The following is a 22,784-nucleotide window of genomic DNA, read 5'->3' as shown; positions in this document are numbered from 1 at the left end:
AGCAACCTACTGGAAATGTGGAGGCAAATCTGAAAAAAAAAATTAAAAAAGAAACAAGCAGTAACATTTCTCAACAAGATATCATCTGACTGTCTTTATAATCTCTGGTCCTGGGAATCATCCAAGAAGACGTTAGGAGGACATGTAGAAAGCTCAAGAAAGCACTCCTTATATCGTGAAAAGAAAGATGGAAAAGATAGAGACTTGGTCAGACCAAAAAGGCCTCCGGCCAGCAGAGGGCACTGTGGAACAATGCTTACCATTAACAGCCAGGTTGTACCTCGCTTCTGAGGTGCCCATGATATTGGTGGCGCTGCAGATGTAGGTCCCACTGTCGCTTTTGTTCAAAGAGGGGATGAGCAGCATATTGTCTTGGGTCACTGTCAAGGGCGTGTCAATACCCTCCTTCCGCCAAATGAACTCCTGGGGGCTGAGAAGAGAGAATGACCAATTCAGAGATCCCACAACTGCAAGACTAAGTATCTGGGGACCCTGATATATAATTTGGGCTTAAAACGCTTTATTTGATGCAGAGTAACCTCCGGGTGGTGGCTGGAGATCTCCTGGGATGAAAACTGATCCCCAGGTGAGCAAGATCAGTTTCCCTGGAGAAAATGGCTGCTTTGGAAGATGGACTCGAGGACACTGTACTATGCTGAAGTCCCTCCCCAAACTCCACCCTCTCCAGGCTCCGCCCTCAAATCTCCAGGTATTTGCCAACGCTAGATAAAATGGCCACTCTGGAAGGCGAGCTCTATGGTGTTATTTATTTATTTATTTATTTATTTATTTATTTATTTATTTATTTATTTATTTATTTCCTGCCTTTTTCCTGCAAATGGGCTCAGGGTTGAGTACAACATTTAAGACATTAAAACCAGGACTTTTTCTGAGCAGGAATGCACAGGAACGCAGTCCCGGCTGGCTTGGTGTCAGGGGGTGTGGCCTATTATGCAAATGAGTTTCTGCTGGGCTTTTTTAACAAAAGGCCCTACATGAAACTATGGTGATGTCAGGGGTGGGGCCTAATATGCAAATGAGTTCCTGCTGGGCTTTTTCTACCCCAAAAGCCCTGATTAAAACAATTTAGCAATAAATAATTAAGACCATTAGGACTATAGATCAGTCCAGGGCTTTTTTTGAGCAGGAACACCCAGGAACGTGGTTCCAGCTGGCTTGGTGTCAGGGGTGTGTGACCTAATACGCAAATGAGCTCCTGTTGAGCTTTTTCTACAAAAAAAACCCCTTGTGCAAAACAGCGGTGATGTCAGGGAGTGTGGCCTAATATGCGAATGAGTTCCTGCCAGCTTTTCCCACTAAAAAAAGCCCTGGATCAGTCAACAGAGGTACTTAAATTTCAGTGGGGGCTGAATCCAGTAATAAGCCAGAAAGATGTTATAACAGCTCAGTAGCACAGCAGCATAGCAAGGGAGGCCAATTTAGATGTATCATGGATGCCCGCTGCCTCAACCGAAAGCCTGGTGGAACAACTCCGTCTTACCGGCCCTACAAAAAGATAACAATTCAGATAGAACCCAGATCTCTACTGGGAGCTGATTCCACCAGGCTGCGGCCAGGGCAGAAAAGGCCTCTCTCCAAAGGTTGCATGCCATACTGCCCCATCCTCACTTCCGTGGGCTTTGCACAATTTCCCTCCCTCCACTTCCTTTACTTGCATGCAGGGCTTTATTTTGGAGCAGGAACACGCAGGAACTCAGTTCCGGCTGGCTTGGTGTCAGGGGGTGTGGCCTAATATGCAAATGAGTCCCTACTGGGGTTTTTTCTACAGAAAAAGCCCAGATTGCAGGTATGCATTGATAAAACTAAGTCCAAAAGTTATGCAGGTGGTTGTCCTAAAAGTCTTGGGGTAGGGTATTTTCACAGTCTACAGGAGTTCAAATGTATGCCCTGAAAGCATCAGAGACCCCAAGAATTTGGGCATAATTCTATGTATGATGATGCTGGGTCAGATCCTGTGGACCCACTCCATTAACAGATGTCCTTTCCTCACTCACACAGAGCTGTCTGCCTGCTTCTAGCAGAAGGCTTCATGCATGAGAAGAGAGAGCCATGATTTGTGGAAAGAACCTGCCGGATCTGACCCACTGCTTCTGTTTTGTTTATAGCCCTATATCAATGCACATGGGAGCTGAAGGGACATAAAGGAGAACAGTGTGGTGGGAATCGAACGCAGCAGCCAACTGTGCACAGTCCGATTCCGGAATGAATAAATATTGTGCAGAGTGAAATTCTGCCACCAAAGGATGGGAGGGGGTGAAAATCTATTTCTCTCAGGTTGAATGTAAGAACTGATCTGGATGGGTGAATGCAGGGCTTGTTTTGTAGGGAAAAAAGCCCAGCAGGAGCTCATTTGCATATTAGGCCACACCCCTGTCATCACCATTGTTTCACACATTTTTTTGTAGAATAAGCCCAGCAGGCACTTATTTGCATAACAGGCCCTTGACACCAAGCCATCCAGAACTGCATTCCTGCTAAAAAAACAATCTGGATGGGTGTATGATAGAAAGAGGGAGGAGATAAGTCTTACGTTGGGTTGCCTTGTCCATCACACAACAGCTTCAGGTTGTCTCCTTCTCGTGGGTACGTGGGTTGGGGCTCAATCGAAGCGACAGGCACATCTGGAGAGACAGAGACACACCAAATGGTTCCCTCAGATTGGCCATCGATCACCTTGCATGCAACCCTCAGAGTTTGAGCTGTCAAACAGGACCCAGGGTATGAAACATGGTGCGGCAATTGCCGTTAAAAGTCCCACCTCTGAGCCAATCCTTATGGTTTAGGCCTTGCACAAATCAGGGTTGCCAATCCTCAGGGTCATCAGAAAGCGGGAGGGGGGGGGACGGGGGGCAGGGAAATGTCTGCTGGGCATTCCGTTATACCCTATGGAGACCAATTCACACAGAGTATAATGGAGAATTGATCCTTAAGTATCTGGGGCTCTGAGGAAGCTGTTTTTTGAGGTAGAGGCACCAAATTTTCAGCATAGCATCCAGTGCCTCTCCTTAAAATACCCTCCAAGTTTCAAAAAGATTAGACTGGACGTCCAATCCTATAAGATCCAAAAGAAGGTGCCCCTATCTCTACTTTCTCCATCCCATGCATTATCTTGTAAACCTCTATCATGTCACCCCTCAGTCGACGTTTCTCCAAGCTAAAGAGCCCTAAGCCTTTCTTCATAAGGAAGGTGTTCCAGCCCTTTAATCATTCTAGTTGTCCTTTTCTGAACTTTCTCCAATGCTATAATATCCTTTTTGAGGTGCGGCGACCAGAACTGCACACAGTACTCCAAATGAGACCGCACCATCGATTTATACAGGGGCATTATGATACTGGCTGATTTGTTTTCAATTCCCTTCCTAATAATTCCCAGCATGGCGTTGGCCTTTTTTATTGCAAACGCACACTGCCTTGACATTTTCAGTGAATTATCTACCACGACCCCAAGATCTCTCTCTTGGTCAGTCTCTGCCAGTTCACACCCCATCAACTTGTATTTGTAGCTGGGATTCTTGGCCCCAATGTGCATTACTTTGCACTTGGCCACATTGAACCGCATCTGCCACGTTGACGCCCACTCACCCAGCCTCAACAGATCCCTTTGGAGTTCCTCACAATCCTCTCTGGTTCTCACCACCCTGAACAATTTAGTGTCATCCGCAAATTTGGCCACTTCACTGCTCACTCCCAACTCTAAATCATTTATGAACAAGTTAAAGAGCATGGGACCCAGTACCGAGCCCTGCGGCACCCCACTGCTTACCGTCCTCCACTGCGAAGACTGCCCATTTATACTCACTCTCTGCTTCCTATTACTCAGCCAGTTTTTGATCCACAAGAGGGAATGAGGGAAAGCATTTAAAAGGCCTTTAAATGTGATTGCCTGAACTCCCTTTGGAGTTCAATTGTGTTTGTCACACCCTTGCTCCTGGCTCCACCCCCAGAGTCTCCTGGTTCTACCCCCAAAGTCCCCAGATATTTCTTGAGTCAGATCTGCCAACCCTAGCACAAATCCAAGTGATTGTCAGCCATTCAGTGCCCATGAATACCACAAGGGAGAGGCTTTCAAGTTTAAGATGGAGGGGAGGGGGACCTTTTTTTACTTTTCGTGGCTCTGGAAAGGACTGTCGGCTTAGCCAGGCTTTTTATTTGGCTTTTTAGTTGGGGTTTGGGGGTTGGCTTTAGGAAGAAAGTTCATTCTTGTTGGGTAAATGAGCATCCTGTTAAGGACCCATCATTCCTGGCTGGAGTGAGCAGGTTCTGTGGAAAGATATTCTGTGAGAGAAAACAGCAGCCTCAAACCTGCTGAGGCCCTTGCCCAGAGAAAAGGGAATCAAATTTCCCCTCAGTGGTTATTTACTTTCATTCCAAGCCAGTTTTACTTTATATATTTAAGTTATCCACACAGAATATTTATTAAATACTTTATTTTCTGTTCAATAAGCCTTTGCTGCCCCGTGGCGCAGAGTGGTAAAGCTGCAGTATTGCAGTTGGAGCCCTCCGCTCACAACTTGAGTTCTATCCCAGCGGAAGCCAGCTCAGGTTGACTCAGCCTTCCATCCTTCCAAGGTTGATAAAATGAGTACCCAGTTTGCTGGGGGGGAAGCATAGATGACTGGGGAAGGCAATGGCAAACCACCCCCCATAAAAAGTCTGCCATGAAAACGTTGTGAAAGCAACATCACCCCATAGTCAAAAGTGACTGGTGCTTGCACAGGGGACTACCTTTACCTTTTTTACTTCACATTTGCCTGTTTTCTTCTGTTTACCTCACAGCCCTTGTGTAGCAGGTTTCCAAATAAGAGACTTTGAGGGAGCACATAGCTTACATGCTACTAATCTTTATTTTAAAGCGTGTGTCTCCCTTTTTATTTGGTTGTGGTGTCTGGGGTACAAAACGTCTATAGGAGAGGCTAACTAAAGTGGAGGGACCGGATATTCTTCTGTCCATTCCTCTGTCCAGAAGGAAACTGCCTCAGACCTTTTCACCCGCTCTCTCACATCCCATAGGCTGGACCCACGGCTTTGGTACCAGAGTTCCAGATGACACAGCCTTATCTATTGGTTTACGATCTCATAAATCTAGGTACATGAGAGGAGGGGGATTAGAAGGGAAAAGGGAGGAATCGGTTGGCAAAATGTCAATCAAGGAAGGACAAAGCAGAATCAGGAGGGAGAGAAAAACGTTTTTCAATAAGTTCCTAAACAAAAGGAAGATGAGATGCCAGTTGGGTGGATGGCAGGAAGAGTCTTCTAAGCTTGCGAAGCGGAGAGATGAAAAAAGGAACGAGGCTGAGAAATCATGAAAAAAAGAGTGAGATTTAAAAAGATTAGTTTGAGAGGAAAGAGAGCAAGAAAGACGGGAGAACAGCATGCCCAGATGAGAGATAACAAGGATGGGGAACGGGGAAGAAGCTGAGAGTCTTCTTTGAAGTGCACATGTTTAAAGACATGTTGTTAAAATACTTTGTATATATCCAAATTTACAAAACCAATGGAAATGTAATAGATTACAACTGGAGTTGGATCCACAAAACGGAGCAATTAGAATGGACGAAGCCATGGTCAAATCCTTTTCTTGTGGCATTCAAAAGGTTTCTTTAAAGTAACCCAGTTAAAATGGCCTCGTTTGGTTAATCAGTTATTTTAACTGATTTACTAACTGATTCTATCTGCCTAAATTTAAATATGAATTTAAAAGCTGAGAAGAAAAAACACACAGAGGAAGCCTACATCAGGTCCTATGCGACGAGAATGCTGCTTCTGAGATGGCCCATGCCTCCTGCAGTTCTTAAAAATATTTGTCTATAAGGTATTATTTTGAGAGGAAATAATGGTGGTCTGATTAAACAGGGTATGTATTTTTCATCTGTTAACAGTTTTCTACTTTGCTGATTAATCATCCAAGAGTTTTAATCAATTTGTGGGTCAATAAAAACCGCCTACATTTATATGTGACTAAACAACGGGTCGGAAGGGGGGGAACTCCATGCTTTGTTATTCTATTATGTCCATCAATACTCATGCTAGAAGAAGTATTCCCTTCTGTGTGTGGAAGAAGGAATGCCTCTTTTGAGAAGAGGCCTGCCCTCCATGATTTTGTTGTCGTTGAAAGATTGATCTATACCCAGTAACAAAAACATAATACATTTCAGGCTATCAAAGTTGGAGTCCAGTGGCCCCTTTAAGACCAACAACATTTTTATTGAAGGTATAAGGTTTCATGTGCATGCCCACTTCTTCACGCACACAAAAGTTTATACCTTGAATAAAACATTGTTGGTCTTAAAGAGGCCACTGGACTCCAACTTTGTTCTGCTGCTTCAGACCGCAGGGCTACTCAGCCTGAATCACGTTTCAGATTATAATAATTAATCATAATCATAAGGCAGTGTGAGTAGCATAGCCAGGGGATCCTAAGATTGCCCGGGAGCGATAAGTTCTAACACTTTTAGTGTTATGCACCACTAGGTGGCGAGCTAGACTTGTTTTTAAGGCAGGAGACATTTCAGAGATGGTTTGCCATTGCCTGCCTCTGCGTCACACCCCTGGTATTCCTTGGAGGTTTCCTGCCCTGAGTCCATTTTGGAATGGGCGGGATATAAATCGAAGGTAAATAAATAAATACTAGCCAGGGCAGACACTGTCAGTATATGAGTTCCATAGTGCACAGCATGGATACAGCATGGTTAGAGCACGTGCATCTATTATGACAGCTTCTGACAGCTCAGACCAGAGCAACCTTGGAAGAAGGCCGGTTGAAGCTGGATTGTATCTGGGGAAAGCACCTACTGCAAGCCAGCATATTTGTGGACTGCTATGATTGGCTGACCAATGTATATATGGAGTGCAGTGCCAGACAATATCTCTCTCTTGTGAGAACGAGTTCCTGGCGAAGCACTTTGATCCTGAGTATTGCATATGGTATTCACCGCACCACGTCTGTTGTATATAGTTGTAAATACACTATCTAACACAAGGTGCTGGTGTGTGGCTCATATTCTTTCCTCGCGTCGACCTGGTGGTTGTTCCCTGTTTCTGCACTCTGCCCATGCTCTACCGACAGACACTGCTTAGCTTCCGAAATCTAATGAGATTGGTCTATCCAGATCAGAGGATTTCAGGTTATAGCTGAGAAGAAGAATTCTCTATATATTTCAAATGTCACCCAAGTTTTCCAAGAAAGGTTTCCAACCATTTGCAAGGATGGGTACCACTTGTCTCATATTGAATTGCCAAACTCCAGATGGCACCGGGAAATTTCCTGCTACTACAGTAGATCTCCAGATGACCAAGATCAATTCCTTGGGAGAAAACTGCTGCTTTGGAGGGTGGACTCCATGGCTTTCTTCCGTGCTGAGGTCCCCCCTCCCCAAACTTCGCCCACCCCAGACTCCCACCTGCAAAATCTCCAGGTATGTCTCAACCCAGAGCTGGTAACCCTAAGCAGGACTCAGCTGAACAGACCCTCTCTATTTAGACAATTTAACAGCTATCCAAACACTGTTAATCTATCATCTGATAGTTAAATTCTTAACGTTTTAGCAAACATCATTTTGGCTGCTGAGATCCAAGATAATATTACTCAGATCAGCAGCCAGTAACCCTGTTCCCAAGTTACAGTGAAAGCAGGTACAATCTGGATACAGTGTATATTTGATTTTTCTTTATATATGCATTCAGTAATTCTCCTGTTATGTTCAATGTATCCACAATGCAATGTAGATGGATCCAAGTGGGAAGCCGTGTTGGTCTGAAGCAGCAGAACAAAGTAAGAGTCAAGTTTCACCTTTAAGACCAACAAAGTTTTATTCAGAATGTAGGCTTTCGAATGCAGGTGCACTTCTTAAAGGTACAACTTGACTCCTATGTGTTTCACAATGCAATGTGTTATCCAGACACTGGTCCCCACTTTCACATATAATGTGAACATGTGAATGCTCTTTCTTACAAAAAGATGCATAGAGGAGAAGGAGGCGAGGGAGAGGGAGAATGAGGAGGAGGAGAAGGAGAAAGAGAAGAGGAGGAGATTGGATTTATACCCTGCCTTTCACTACCTGAAGGAGTCTTGGGAGTGGTTTACAATCTCTTTTCCTTCTCCTCTCCACAACAGACACCCTGTGAGGTAGGTGCGGCTGAGAGAGCTCTTCCCAGAAGCTGCCCTTTCAAGGACAACAACTGTAATAGCTATGGCTGACCCAAGTGCATTCCAGCAGCTGCAAGCAGAGGAGTGGGAAATCAAACCCAGTTCTTGCAGATGAGTCCGCGCACTTAACCACTACACCAAACTGGCTCTCTTTTCTGTGAAATGTGAACAAGGCTCTTGTTCTCTTAGAAAGACATTATGCTTTTGGTGTAGGCTTGTCAACTTCCAGGTGGAGCCGCTTTTACAACTGATTTCCAGACTCCAGTTCCTCTGGAGAAAATGGCTGCTTTGGAGGGTGGACTCTATGACATTGTACCTTGCTGAGATCCCTCCCCTCCCCAATTCCCACTCTCTCGAGGCTCCACCCCCAAATCTCCAGGTATTTCCCCAATCCTATCTTGGTAGCCACTGAGTTTCGGGGCCTAGCACCATTTGCAATCATTGCCCCTGCCCCCACCCTTCCTCCGGGCCCACAATGACGTACAAAAGACTTCTATCTTCAGAGTAGTCGATGTGGCTGAGTTTGGCAGTGAAGGATGACGAACCGTACAGGTGACGTCCACGCCATTGTCATCTTTCGTGACATCAAAGTCGACATGGCTGGTGACAGTGAACGTCTTCCCGTTGCTGTCTTCTGCCACCTCGGGATCTTTACCTATTGTTGATGCAAGACAGCATTAGTCACTGTAGCAGAAGGAGACAGGAAGACAGAAGACCTTGAATTCCAGGGCTGGAATGTATCCTCTCAGATCTCATGACTGACAAAGGAGCTGAAGAAGTGAGCGGTGACTCCCGAAAGGTCATCCCCATGCCACAAATTCTGTTAGTCTTCAAGGTCCTACTGGACTAGGGTTGCCAATCTCCAGCTGGGTTTATAAACACTCTGCAAATGCTGTGAATGATTTCTATAATTCATTCATAATCATTTCATGTAACATACAGACATATTCTCCAAAATTCACAAACCAATTTGTTGCAAAAACATTCTCTAAGGACTGAAACCGTCCGCCTCCTTTTAAAGAAACAGTCCCAATACAGTCCGTTCCGCGCGTCTACTTGTGATGCTGACCTTGGTTTGAGAGTAGAGAGCTGTTGCTATGTAATAGAGAAGGTAGAGCTCAGGTTCCGACGCAAGTTGTGGCCAGGACGAAGGAAACCGGAAACATAAAATAACCTAAGATTCATGTCACCGCTGATATTCTTGTAAATCAATGCCACGGAAAGTCCAGGGTGCGATCTATCAGAATGCCGGCTACAGTTTACAAGACAGCAGCTATGAATTTTGGAGAATATGTCTGGATGTTACATGGAATGATTAAGAATGAATCATAGAAATCATTCACAGCAGTTGTAGAGTGTTTGTAAACCTATCTGCTGTGGTTTCCTTGAGCGTTGCTACAATCCTCAGTTAGAGGCAGGGGATCTCCTGGTTTGGAGGCCCTCCTCCCACTTCAGAGTCATCGAAAAGGGGGGGGAGGGAAATGTCTGCTGGGCACTCCATTATTCCCTATGGAGACCGATTCCGATATAATAGAGAATTGATCCATGGGTATCTGGAGCTCGGGTGGGCTGTTTTTTTGAGGTAGAGGCACCAAATTTGCAGCATAGCATCTGGTGCCTGTCCTCAAAACACCCTCCAAGTTTCAAAAAGATTGGGCCAGGGGGTCCAGTTCTAGGAACCCCCAAATAAGGTGCCCCTATCCATTATTTCTGGCAGAAGGAAGGCATTTAAAAGGTGTGCAGTCCCTTTAAATGTGATTGCCACAACTCCCTTAGGAGTTCAGTCATGCCTATCACACCCTTGATCTTGGCTCCACCCCCAAAATCCCCAGATATTTCTTGAGTCGGACCCGGCAACTCCACTGTGATTTCAGAATTTGCTGCAAGTCGGGTTTCATTTAGGCTTTAAACTCTCAAAACGCCATGGCTGCACACTTCCCTTCCTCTTTATCCCCAAGCACACCGTTTTTCTATCTGTGACCCTGTTGACAGTCTGGATGGAAATAAAAGCTTTCTTTAAGCTCTTTTAAGTTTTAGAAAAGCTTCCTTTTCTGATAGTCTGGGGCCAGCAGGTGGCTCACCCTGGCAAGAAATTTGGCACTTGGCATGCCTCACTGCTTATTACAGGCATGGGAGCTCGATTTGAGTCCAGAAACACCTTGAACAAAAAATTTTGTGGTATGAGCTTTGGACAGTTAAAGTTCCCTTTGTCAGACATTTATGGAACTCACTGACACAAAATACACTGATGGTCTTAACTGGATTTCAAAAAGGGGGGGGGTGATTTTGACAGCTATGACAGCTAAATGGAGCTTCCAGGCTCAGCGGCAGTCTACCTGAGGACCAACATGACAGACAGATATGGTGGGATGACAGACTAGGAACTGTAGGCTGCACAAAACTTGAGTCTGATCCAGCACAGCTCTTCTTACATTCTAGCTGCTTGCTCAGAATGAAATAGCAGTCTTTTGCCACCTACCGAGCAGTGATTTGCCCCCCTTTTGCCACTGGAGCTGAGCTGCAGGCTTGCTGCCTGAGGAGACGCATGTCAGTTTGGCTGTCTGCCCTTCTTTAAGAGGCTCCCTGTAGCCAGAGATCTGGGGCTTCCGTGGAATTCCTGCAAACAAAGAGAAAGATTCCAATATTGAGGACTAGTGGCTTGGTTGAAAAATTCACAGTCATATTACAAACCAGAGGCACTCTAGTGCAGCTACCCAAACCACAGTGTTACAGGTCTGCAGTTCATTTAGGGTTGCTAGCCTTCAGGTGGGGCCCAGAGATCTCTTGGAATTACGGTTGATCTCCAGATGACAGGAACAGGTTCCCCTGGAGAAAATGGCCACTTGGGAGGGCAGACTCTATGGCACGATGGTCCCTCTCCTCCCCAAACCCTGCCCACCCCCCCCCCCCCAGGCATCACTTCAAAATCTCCAGGAATTTCCAAGACAGACTTTCTTGGACTTTGCGGCTCAGCTGGCTCAGCTGCAGGAATGGAAGGAACCAAGGCAGGGCCAAACTTGCTTCACGCAAGAGCCACATAGAATCAATGTCAGATGTTTGAGAGCTGCAAGTCATGAACGTCAGATGTTTGAGGGAAGGAAGGAAGGAAAATAGATGGAGAGGGGAAGGTGGAAAGAAAGCAAATTTAACTTTCAATGCATTCTCCAAGCTGCTGGCTGCCTTCTCTTGGAGAAGTGATTTAAAGAGACAAATACTTTCCGTAAGCTACCCAATGGGGTGGTGGGGGCTTCGAGAGCCACACAATAGGTGTGAAAGACCTATTTAGCCATCCCTGGACCAAGGCTTTAAAAAAAAAAATAGAAAAAGTCCTGCAGGAGCTCCCCCGTGCCTTCCCCTGCATGCTCACTGCAGCGGGCACGCTTGGGGAAGGCTGAAGCCATTGGGGAGGCATTTAAAGATGCCTTCCTATATCTTTCCCAGCATGTCAACCAAAGCCCTGGTCAGCCCAGGTGGAGTTCTGCTCCTGTGCGCTCCCGCCTCCCCCCCCCCCCAATGCCCTGGAAGGAACCTCAGGCCTTATTTTAACCAAAGTTCTGTCCCCCAAGTGGTTGAATCCAGAGGCTGCTATAGATGATGCAACTTGAGGATCACGTTTTTAAAATTGCTACTCTTGCCTTCATAGGAAACCTCTCTGCAAGCAGAAAACTAAGCAGAGATCAGGCTCTACTAGAACTTCTGCCCTCATGGGTTATTTTTCCACTTGCAGGAAGCATTATGCCAACCCCGTTGGTAACTCAGAGTGGTATAGTCAGGGCCTTTTTTGTAGCAGGAGATCCTTTGCATATTAGGCCACACACCTCTGATGTAGCCAATCCTCCAAGAGCTTACAGTAGGCCCTGTACTAAGAGCCCTGGAAGCTCTTGGAGGATTGGCTACATCAGGGGGTGTGGCCAGTTTGGTGTAGTGGTTAAGTGTGCGGACTCTTATCTGGGAGAAACGGGTTTGATTCCCCGCTCCTCCACTTGCACCTGCTGGAATGGCCTTGGGTCAGCCATAGATCTCGCAGAGGTTGTCCTTGAAAGGGCAGCTGCTGTGAGAGCCCTCTCAGCCCCACCCACTTCACAGCGTGTCTGTTGTGGGGGGAGAAGATATAGGAGATTGTAAGCCGCTCTGAGTCTCTGATTCAGAGAGAAGGGTGGGGTATAAATCTGCAGTTCTTCTCTTCTTCTAATAGGCAAAGGAGTTCCTGCTACAAAAAAAAGCTCTGGGTATAGTCCACACTATCCCCTTGGGATTCATTCCACAGTGGACTCTGGAGCCATTGGCTGAGAGGTCTGTTCCGCTTTCTCTTTCACTATACCCAGGTGGAAGGTTCAGACAAGCGATGCAAAAGCTTTTGCCATAGAGCGGAAGCCTCGCAGACATCCTAAAGGTGCCAATACATCTGCACTGGAAGACCACAAAGGCCAGCAGTAGGCTTTTATGTACTGGAAGCCTGGGAGTCCATGGTCTCCTTCTATTGCGGGATCTTCCTCTTCCTCTATAATAACCATCCTACCCACCCTAATTGCATCTGCAGATGTCAATCTCCAGGTGGGGCCTGCAGATCTCCAGGAATTGTAACTCCTCCCAGGTTCCTGTATTGTTGACACGTTTTTATCGCATTAGGTTAAAACAGAAAGGGTTGCTTTAGAATTGCTTAACTGTTCTTATGTGCGCTGCCTTTGGAACTCTGATGAGGTGGGAAAGTGGCATAAAATGTCTTAAATGAATAAATAACTTATCTCTAAACTACAGAAATCGGTTCCCCTGGAGAACAGAGCAGCTTCGGAGGGCAGGGTGAACTCTATGGTATCCCTCCCTCCACAGACCCCTCCCCCAAATCTCCAGGAATTGCCCCAAACAGAGGTGGCAACCCTAATTGTGGCTCCCACTCCACCCCTGCAGCCACACAAGTGAAAGATTCAACATGAGAGGTTCAGAACTCCATCACTCATCTAAGCAGAAAGCCAGAGATTGCCCTGGAAGTCCAGGTAACAAGGGTTTTTGGAATCTCCAGCAGTGGAATTCTAGCAGGAGTTCCTTTGCATATTAGGCCACACACCCCTGATGTAGTCAGTCCTCCAAGAGCGTGCCCCCATGATGTAAACAATCCTCCAAGAGCTTACAAAAAAGAGCCTCGTAAGCTCTTGGAGGATTGGCTATATCAGGGGGGTGTGGCCTAATAGGCAAAGGAGCTCCTGCTAGAATTCCGCCCCTGGGAATCTCCCATTGCCCAGTAGGAAGGTTGCTCAGAGCCCCCAAAGAAGAAAGATGAGCAAAAAACAAATGACTGAGATTGGGAAAGAAAAATTAGCCAAGTATGCAACTATGGCAAAATTAACTAACTACATAAATAGAAGACCAGAAGTCGTATTATGGGAATAGTTAAATGTCCTGACTTAGGGCTGCCAACCTCCAGGTTGGGCCTGGAGATCTTCCGCTTTTACAACTCATCTCCAGCTGGCAGAGATCAGCTCCCCTGGAGAAAATGGCTACTTTGAAGGGTGGATTCTAGGGCATTGTACCCTGCTGAGGCCCCTCCCCTCCCCTCCCCAAACCCCACCCTCTCCTGGCTCCACCCCCAAAGTCTCCAAAGTAGTAGTTTCCTACTGAAAATTCTAGAAACTCTGTATGTTATATCAAAGGTGATTGTAATCTTGATTATAATTTTGATCTTTTTATTCAGTATTCCACTAACATTTAAATATCTAGTAAGAATAAGACATAATAAGTTAATAGACAGGTTTTAAGGATGATGCAAGCCTACCACAGAAATATGCTTAACTGTTAAAGATGTAACCTCTTTATTATTAACAGACTTTCGAATATTAGGAATTTTTTTGTCTATTCTTTTAAAGAGAGAACTCATTCCTGAACATTGTAATAATGATGTTTTACTATCTGCTTCTGTATTTGAACCATGTATTTTTCCTAATACAATTGGTTTTATTTGTTGTATGTAGGCAGGGGTGGAATTCTAGTAGGAGCTCCTTTGCATATTATGCCACACCCCCTGATGTAGCCTATCCCCCAAGAGTTTACAGAAAAGAGGCTTGTAAGCTCTTGGAGGATTGGCTACATCAAGGGTGTGCGGCCCAATATGCAAAGCAGTTCCTGCTAGAATTCCACCCCTGTATGTAACTACTTATAATATTTGATAAGCCTGATGAATACATATCTTTCCCTAACCTGTTTTCCCTTCTGCATTCCACTTCCTTTTTTTTTTAGAAAATAAAAAAGACTTTAAAAACCACAAATGCCTCAGATAAATAAATATATTGGCAGAAGTGGCTCAGTGCACAATTCTTTTATGCGCTGTTTCTCCCCCTATCATTAGGTCCATCTCCCATGGGGAGTCCATCCCAGGGTCTGCAGGGGGTGTGGGACTCAGCGGGTGCCTGTCTACGCTAACCTACAGATGGCAGCCCCGAATGAGACTCTCAGACAACAAAATTTGAACATTCCAACTGTGAGCTATCAGAGATTTCAAAATAAGATCAACGCCCAGCTGTTTTTTTTTTGGGGGGGGGGGGGTGAGCAACCTGGCTAGATTTTGGTTAATGCACCCCCACCAATTATTTACTGTTTCCTCAGGGGTCTTGGGAGGGGGCATAAAGATGATAATCCTATTCCTCGAGAAAAAACCCGTGGTGTTACAGGGCTGATCTGAATTTTGCTTTTTGATGCGACATGCACAAGCTTAGCGATGCATTATGAATTTCGGATTGGGAACGGAGTGGGTAAAATCCGCCCCCACGACCCTATTTAGACAGCTGATGAACTCACTGCCTTGAGCCACAGGGAAAGGCAGGGGATAAATAAGTAACAAATTAAAAAATGTGAAATTTGAATTGTAAAAATCTCGCCTTTAGTCATTTTAAGGATCATTCCCCCTCCTCCCCTAATAAACTGGAAAACTTCCAGAACACATTTGAGCACGGATTCGAGTTGAATGCTGGTCTATTTCTTAAGACCATGTTTTGCAAAGAATTTCTTTCTTTGGAGCAGTGGGTAACCTCTGGGAGCCCTTTGGCCAAATCTACCAGTGGAGAGTTGACATTTTGCCCATGACTGCTAGAATTAAAGGGTAGCAGGCAATAATGATTTGGGACAATAATAATTTGGGGTAGTAATAATTTGGGACAATGGAATCAGGTCATTTGGTAGGATTGCCAACCTCCAAGTAGCACCTAGAGATCTCCTGCTATTATAAGTGCTCTCTCCCAATGATCAAGATCAATTCCCCTGGAGAAAATGGTTACTTTGGAGGGTGGACTCCTTGACACCATACTCTGCTGAGGTCCCTCCCCTCCCCAAACCCCCTCCTCCACAGGCTACCCCCCGCCCCCAATAACTGTTTCCCAGCCATATAAACCAGTCCTGTTTGGTCCTTGAATCTTAAACAAATTCCTTATGCTGTGGGCTAATTCACTGCTCACCTTCTACCTATGTTTATGGACTGGTAATTTCCATTTCTTTGTCTCTTAAGAAACGAAAGCTTATAACTTGTATAAAACTTCGCTGGTCTTAAAGGCGCCACTGTACTCAAACTTTATTCTGCTCACAGCTGGCTCTAGACTGTCTGGCACCCTAGGCCAGGCTAACTTCTGCCATCCTCCCCCCCCCCCCGGATAACTTTACTGAGTCACATGGGGAGCATCCAATTTGGCACCCCCAAAAGGCCAGCACCCTAGGCAGTTGCCTAGTGGCAGGGCCAGCCCTGGTTCTGCTGCTTGAGACCAACATGGCTACCCACCTGAAACTGGTCTCCAGGTTACAGAGGCCAATTCCACAAAAGAAAATGGCTGCCTTGGATGGTGGACTCTATGGCATTATATTCCACTGAGGTCTCTCCCCTCCTCAAACCATGCTCCCCCCCAGGATCCAATCCCCAAATCTCCAGGTGTTTCCCAACACAGAGCTAGCAACCCTAAACTGATCCCCAGGTGACAGTTAAAAGTCCCCTGGAGAAAATGACTGTTTTGAAAGGTGGACTCTCTATGGCATTATATACCAATGAGATCCCTCCCCTCTTCAAACACCGGCCTCCTCAGGTCCCACCCACCCCAAATCTCCAGGAATTTCCCAACCCAGAGTTGGCAACCCTAAATTACTGATTTAGCTTTTTGTCTAATGCAGGGGTGGCCGAACTTGCTTAATGTAAGAGCCACATAGAATAAATGTCAGATGTTTGAGAGCTGCAAGACATGGACGTCAGATGTTTGAGGGAAGGAGGGAGGGGGGAGATGGGGAGGGAGAGGTGAAAAGAAAGCAAATTTAACTTTCAATGCATTCTCCAAGCCGCTGGCTGACTTGGCTTGGAGAAGTAATTTAAAGAGACAAATACTTTCTGCAAGCTACCTGATAGGGCGGTAGGGGCTTTGAAAGCCACACAATAGGTGTGAAAGAACCACCTGTGGCTCTTGAGCCACAGTTTGGCCACCCCTGGTCTAAGGTTTATGTTGCTCTTTGCTGTATTTGACAGATTTTTTTTTAGTTTGTTTGATCCCCTTTCTTGGGGGGGGGGGGAGGGATTTCCTTGAGAACTCTGCTGAGAGACTCAGTAAATAAATGTAGCAAACAAATGAGTACATGAAATAAATATTGCACTTCTCTTTAATTCCCCCTCCTAACTTGAGGCCACGGAATATGGGTTAGTGCTTGTTCCTGACTATGGTCATCACTTAAAGTCACCCCCTTCTTCTCTGCTCTCTTTCCATCCATCCTCCTCCTCTTCCTCCCACTCCATTGCCTCACCCAGAACAGTGACGATGGCCTTTGCAGTCCGCACGGGCATGGTGAAGATGGAGCAGGTGTACTCTCCCTCATCTGCCAGAGACACGTTGTCGATACTGATCGTCAGTTCGTAGGGCGTCGACTTCTCCAGCTGAATTCGATTATCTCGCAGTGCTAGAGGATGGAGGAAAGGAGACAGTAGCAAAAAGCAATAGGCAAGACGGGCTGCAGACAGCAGTAACTCTTGAAGACCATGCCGGAAACCAGGGCACTTTTTTTTGTAGAAAAAGCCAGCAGGAACTCATTTTAGGCCGCACTCCATGACATCACCAGAAGTGACATTCAGTAGGTTACTTTCCACATATTGACACAGAACACTACAGTGCGATCAGCTGCAATTCGTGGATGTGTGTTCTCACGCAGCCCAATTAGATACCTTGTTTTGTCCCTCCCCTCTAACATGGCCGGAGAGAGAGAGCCACGTGTGGCAGAGTGGGTAGTGGCAGGCCCAGCTTCTACTGGGAGGGGGGTCCTTATGCGTTGCCCCACGTGTCTCGCTCTCACGTGTCTTCATCAGCCCATTGGAGGCTGGAGGCAGCAGAGAGGACGGAGCACATGGTCTGGGAGCACATGGCTGCCTAGTGCCTTCCATATGCCGAAGACCACTTTTTGAGCTGGAGCCCTGGTCAAGCCAGCTGGAACTGTGTTCCTGTGTGTTCCTGCTCAAAGCAAAGCCCTGCTGGAGACTCTTGGAAGCCTTCCTTCCTTCCTTCCTTCCTTCCTTCCTTCCTTCCTTCCTTCCTTCCTTCCTTCCTTCCTTCCTTCCTTCCTTCCTTCCTTCCCTCCCTCCCTCCCTCCATTCCCCAACATACATCAAAGTTTTAGTCCTTATGGTGATCAACTAAAACACTGCTAATCAATGTTCCCTCTAAGCTGCAGAGCCTTGTGAGCAAAAATTCTACTTTGTGAGCTACTGGCATTAAAGTTGTGAGCGACTGCATAAATTATTGCGCTCTGGGGCTGTCCTTCCTGAGCTAAGACAAAAATGTGTGAGCTGGAGGCTAGAAATCTGTGAGCTAGCTCACGCTAACTCAGCTTAGAGGGAACACTGCTGCCAATGGAATCATAAGCAAAACCATACCTTCCCAACTCCTTTGAAACCAATGGGTTTAGGAGGGCGTAACTCTGCCTAGGATTGGCCAGTGACTGTCCTAGCTGCAATTGCCTATAATAATCTGAGTTTTATGTCTGGGGCATGGTTGGAGTGGAAGGGTACCACGAGATGGGTCCCGGTCTTGGAAGAGATCTGAACTAAGATGATGTATCATGACAGCAGGAGATGAAGGATGGCTCAAAGTTGTAAAATGGAATTTATTGTTTCAGCTGAAATGGTCATTACAACTATCATAGGCTATAAATAAAAGAAGATACAAAACACATAATCAGCAGTGTTTTAAAAATGCCATAAAATACTATGAAATAGTATATATCGCATCTCTGGAATTTACAGAATTAAAATCGATATACTCCCCACTCAGATTTATAGGCATGGACTGTAATCGATAAACCGTATGCATAGGGGGCAAAGGATTCCCCTCAACAGTGGAGTGAAGAGGTCCTGTTCGCACGATAAGATGGCTGGCTCAGTAGGGAAGTCAAAGGGCCAGGTGACAATCGCGTTCACCCTGCCACAGTAGATGCAAAACATTGACATGATAAATAGGGACGCTTCACGGTGACAGGCCTGGAGATGAGGCCAGGAGAGAGTGTAACGTTGTCATGGAAACTTGCCATTTGCCTCTCCAAGGAAAGTAGAAGCAACCTAGGGGTTGGAGCACCTTCCCTATGAAGAAAGGCTGGAGCTTCTGGGACTTTTCTGTTCAGAAAAGAGATGTCTAAGGGGGAGCATGAAAGAGGTTTATAAAATTATGCATACGGTAGAGAGAACAATGAGAACTTGTTCTCCCTCTCTCAGAGGACTAGAACTTGAGGGCATCCAATGAAGCTGGTGGGAAGTAGGCTCAGGATGGACAAATGAAAATAGTTCTTTACACAGAGAGTGTAAATGGGGAATTTGCTGCCAGAGGATGTAGTGATGGCCACAGGCATAGATGGAATTAAAAGGATATTAGACAGATTTGTGGAGGAGTGGTCTAGCAGTGGCTACTAGCCATGGTGACTGAGGGACCTCCACATTTGAAAGAACTTAGCCTCTGAATCCCAGAGCCAAGAGGCAACATCAGAAAAAGGCCTCAGCCTCTCTGCCCTGTTGTTGCCCCTCCAGAGGAACTGGTTGGCCACTGTGTGAAAAGGGATGCTGGACTAGTTGGACCACAGGCCTGATCCAGCAAAGTTCTTCTTATGTTCTTGTGAGGGGAAGTCCTCAGCCTCTCTGCCCTTTTGTTGGCCCTCCAGAGGAATTGGTTGGCCACTGTGTGAGATGGGATTCTGGACTAGATGGACCACTGGTCTGATCCAGCAGGGCTCCAGCTACAAATACAAGTTGATGGGGTGTGAACTGGCAGAGACTGACCAAGAGAGAGATCTTGGGGTCGTGGTAGATAACTCACTGAAAATGTCAAGACAGTGTGCGTTTGCAATAAAAAAGGCCAACGCCATGCTGGGAATTATTAGGAAGGGAATTGAAAACAAATCAGCCAGTATCATAATGCCCCTGTATAAATCGATGGTGCAGTCTCATTTGGAGTACTGTGTGCGGTTCTGGTCGCCGCACCTCAAAAAGGATATTATAGCATTGGAGAAAGTCCAGAAAAGGGCAACTAGAATGATTAAAGGGCTGGAGCACTTTCCCTATGAAGAAAGGTTGAAACGCTTGGGACTCTTTAGCTTGGAGAAACGTCGACTGCGTGGTGACATGATAGAGGTTGACAAGATAATGCATGGGATGGAGAAAGTAGAGAAAGAAGTATTTTTCTCCCTTTCTCACAATACAAGAACTCGTGGGCATTTGATGAAATTGCTGAGCAGACAGGTTAAAACAGATAAAAGGAAGTACTTCTTCACCCAAAGGGTGATTAACATGTGGAATTCACTGCCACAGGAGGTGGTGGCGGCCACAAGTATAGCCACCTTCAAGAGGGGTTTAGATAAAAATATGGAGCACAGGTCCATCAGTGGCTATTAGCCACAGTGTATGTGTGTATATAAAATTTTTTGCCAATTTTTTGTGACACAGAGTGTTGGACTTGATGGGCCGTTGGCCTGATCCAACATGGCTTCTCTTATGTTCTTATGTTCTCTTCTTATGTTCTTATGATCTAGGAATGCAGCAGTAAATTGAGATTCATTCTGGGAAGGAGGATCTGGGGTGAAACTGATCTCTTCTGTTTCTGAGGCTAACAGGCACAGGTGAGAAATATCGGCCAACTTGGAAATCCAGGGCAGGTCCCACTGCCTTAGGCCTCAGGTGGTCTACTTCCTCAGGTAGTCTGAGAGCCAGTTTGGTTAAGTGTGCGGACCCTTTTCTGGGAGAACCGGGTTTGATTCCCCACTCCTCCACTTGCACCTGCTGGAATGGCCTTGGGTCAGCCATAGCTCTTGTAGGAGTCGTCCTTGAAAGGGCAGCTTCTGGAAGAGCTCCCTTGGCCCCACCCACCTCACAGGGTGTCTGTTGTGGGGGAAAAAAGATAAAGGAGGTTGTAAGCCGCTCTGAAACTGATTCAGAGAGAAGGGCGGGGTATAAATCTACCGTCTTCTTCTCCTCCTCACATGTGTGGTTGCCAGTCTCTCAGAGGGGGAGAGGGATTCCCTGCCCCCAGGCCCACGGGTGAGAAAAATAAATAGCCTTATCAGTGTGCCCCGTTTTCATCTGCGAAATGCTAAAGAGCATTTTAAGAACAGCCTTCTTTGTTCTTGCAGAACTCATTCCCACTGGAAACCGGATCAGTACCCTCCCTGTTCAACTTCCTTCATGAAGCTATAGTCTCTACCTGCTGGAGAAACAGGGTTCAAAATTGCTGGGTTGGATCTTGAAGATCTGTTGCCATAATGGTACACATGCAAAAGCAACCTTCCCTTCGTGCCAGGGGAAGGCGTCACCATTAGTGGAACAGATCCCCGGGATCCAACCCACCGTCGTGTTTAAAGTGCATTTTGTTTCTTTCCCAGGTCTATTTTAAAGGCATTATTTGATTAGCGCACAATGCTCAGATTGACTGCGTCGGCTGTTTTCATATTGTATACCTTTCCGGAGTCCTTTTGATGGAAATTCAGCTAAAAATATTGTGAATGAAGCACAGATGGGCCCCGCTCATCCGCCTCTTTCTCCACTGAAAGCGCCTTCTCCCCCTCCTCCCCCCCCCCCGCCACAAACACCAGCTGGAATGAGAGAGCTACCTCGTTTCTCTCCGAAGTAGAGCGTCTGCTGGGCCGGATTGGACCACTGCAGGCTGGACTCTTCATGATCTTCCACCTGGCAGCGGAGAATCACTTTGCTGCCGGCCACCACTGTCTCGTCCTGCGTTGTGGGCTGGCTCCCTGTGAGAGAGAAGAAAGAAGGGATGAATAATTTTACCGGATAAGAATATAAGAGAAGCCATCTTGGATCAGGCCAATAGCTCATCCAGCCTAACACTCTCTGTCACACAGTGGCCAAATAAACCAGGTGCTATCTGGAAGTCCACCAGTGGGACCAGGGCACAAGAAATCCTCCCAATTAGGGTTGCGAAGTCCCCTGTGTCCTCCAGCAGGGGACTTTGCATGCACGCAACACACTGATGTCATCACGCCGGTGACATCGCTCGTGGCTGCTCTTGGCGTTTCCAGGAAAACTCTATGATTTTCCAGGATGCTCTAGCCATTTGGGAGGGGTGAACTCTATGGTACCTATTGTCCAATCTTTTTGGAACTTGGAGGGTATTTTGGGAAGAGGCACTGGATGCTATGCTGCAAATTTGGTGCCCCTACCTCAAAAAACAGTCCCCCTCCAGAGCCCCAGATACCTGTGGATCAATTCTCCATTATACCGTATGGGAATCGGCCTCCATAGGGAATAATGGAATGCTCAGCAGACATTTCCCTTCCCCCCCTCGCTTTCTGATGACCCTAAAGTGGGGGGAGGGCCTCCAAACCCTGCCCCCACCTGCGGATTGGCAACCCTAGATCTTGGTTTCCAAGATAAAAAAAGGAAGCAATGGAAAGGGCGAGGGAGGCCTTCAGGGAGTGCCGGCTCATGACTAGAGTTGCTGGTTCCCTCCTGTGGGGTAGGGGGACTTACCGAGAGCACAAGGGAGGCCAAGCTGACATGCAGCGGCATGCCTACATCACTGTGCACATGACCCAGAAGTGACATCATCATGTTGGGGACATCGGGCCAACACTCTGGTATTGGGGCAAAAACTCTATGATAAATTTGGCTTCTACCATACAGTTTTTGCCGAAATGCCAGAGTGTTGGCCCTACAGGCTGGAAGTGATGACATCACTTCCGGGCCACACGTGAAGTGACACAGACATGTCGCTGCATGCTGGCTGGATCTCCCTCTATTTTGGGGGGTAAGTTCCTCCCACCAGCCATTTAATCAGTGACAGGGCAGTGGGGCCTGGCAGCAGGGGACCTCCACCAGCGAATCTGGCAACTATACCTGTGACCCACTTTCAGAGGCTTCACAACCCACCTCTGCCCACAGGTTAGTAAACAGTGGCCTAGACTGAGCATGCATGTTACTCCCATTCTGCAAACCCTTCATTTATTGCTCATTTCTTATTGCGCTCAGTCTAAGGTATTGGCACTTGCATAGGAAGCCCTTCATGGTCTTAGTTGCTCTTATTTACAGGACTGCCTATCCCTCCAAGCTCCATGCAACAACTCCGCTTATGTCAGCAGGGACTTCTGCAGCTGCCAGCCTGCAAATGGGCAA

General features: G+C 46.5%; 1 protein-coding gene across 1 annotated transcript in view; it reads right to left on the bottom strand.

The window, feature by feature from the left end:
• CADM3 (cell adhesion molecule 3) overlaps positions 1-22,784 on the bottom strand; it is a 255,110-nt gene that overhangs the window by 23,998 nt on the left and 208,328 nt on the right. Inside the window, exons 2-7 of the mRNA XM_060254893.1 lie at positions 21,263-21,403; positions 16,928-17,080; positions 10,647-10,784; positions 8,652-8,822; positions 2,552-2,642; positions 261-430 (exon numbers count right to left, since the gene is read on the bottom strand). Coding sequence (XP_060110876.1) covers positions 261-430; positions 2,552-2,642; positions 8,652-8,822; positions 10,647-10,784; positions 16,928-17,080; positions 21,263-21,403 — 864 coding nt within the window. The remainder of the gene's footprint in view (positions 1-260; positions 431-2,551; positions 2,643-8,651; positions 8,823-10,646; positions 10,785-16,927; positions 17,081-21,262; positions 21,404-22,784) is intronic.

This window comes from Heteronotia binoei, chromosome 1 (assembly GCF_032191835.1).
Source record: "Heteronotia binoei isolate CCM8104 ecotype False Entrance Well chromosome 1, APGP_CSIRO_Hbin_v1, whole genome shotgun sequence".
Taxonomy (NCBI): domain Eukaryota; kingdom Metazoa; phylum Chordata; class Lepidosauria; order Squamata; family Gekkonidae; genus Heteronotia; species Heteronotia binoei.
Note: the sequence above shows the minus strand (reverse complement) of the source record. Positions and strands in the feature narration are given on the sequence as shown.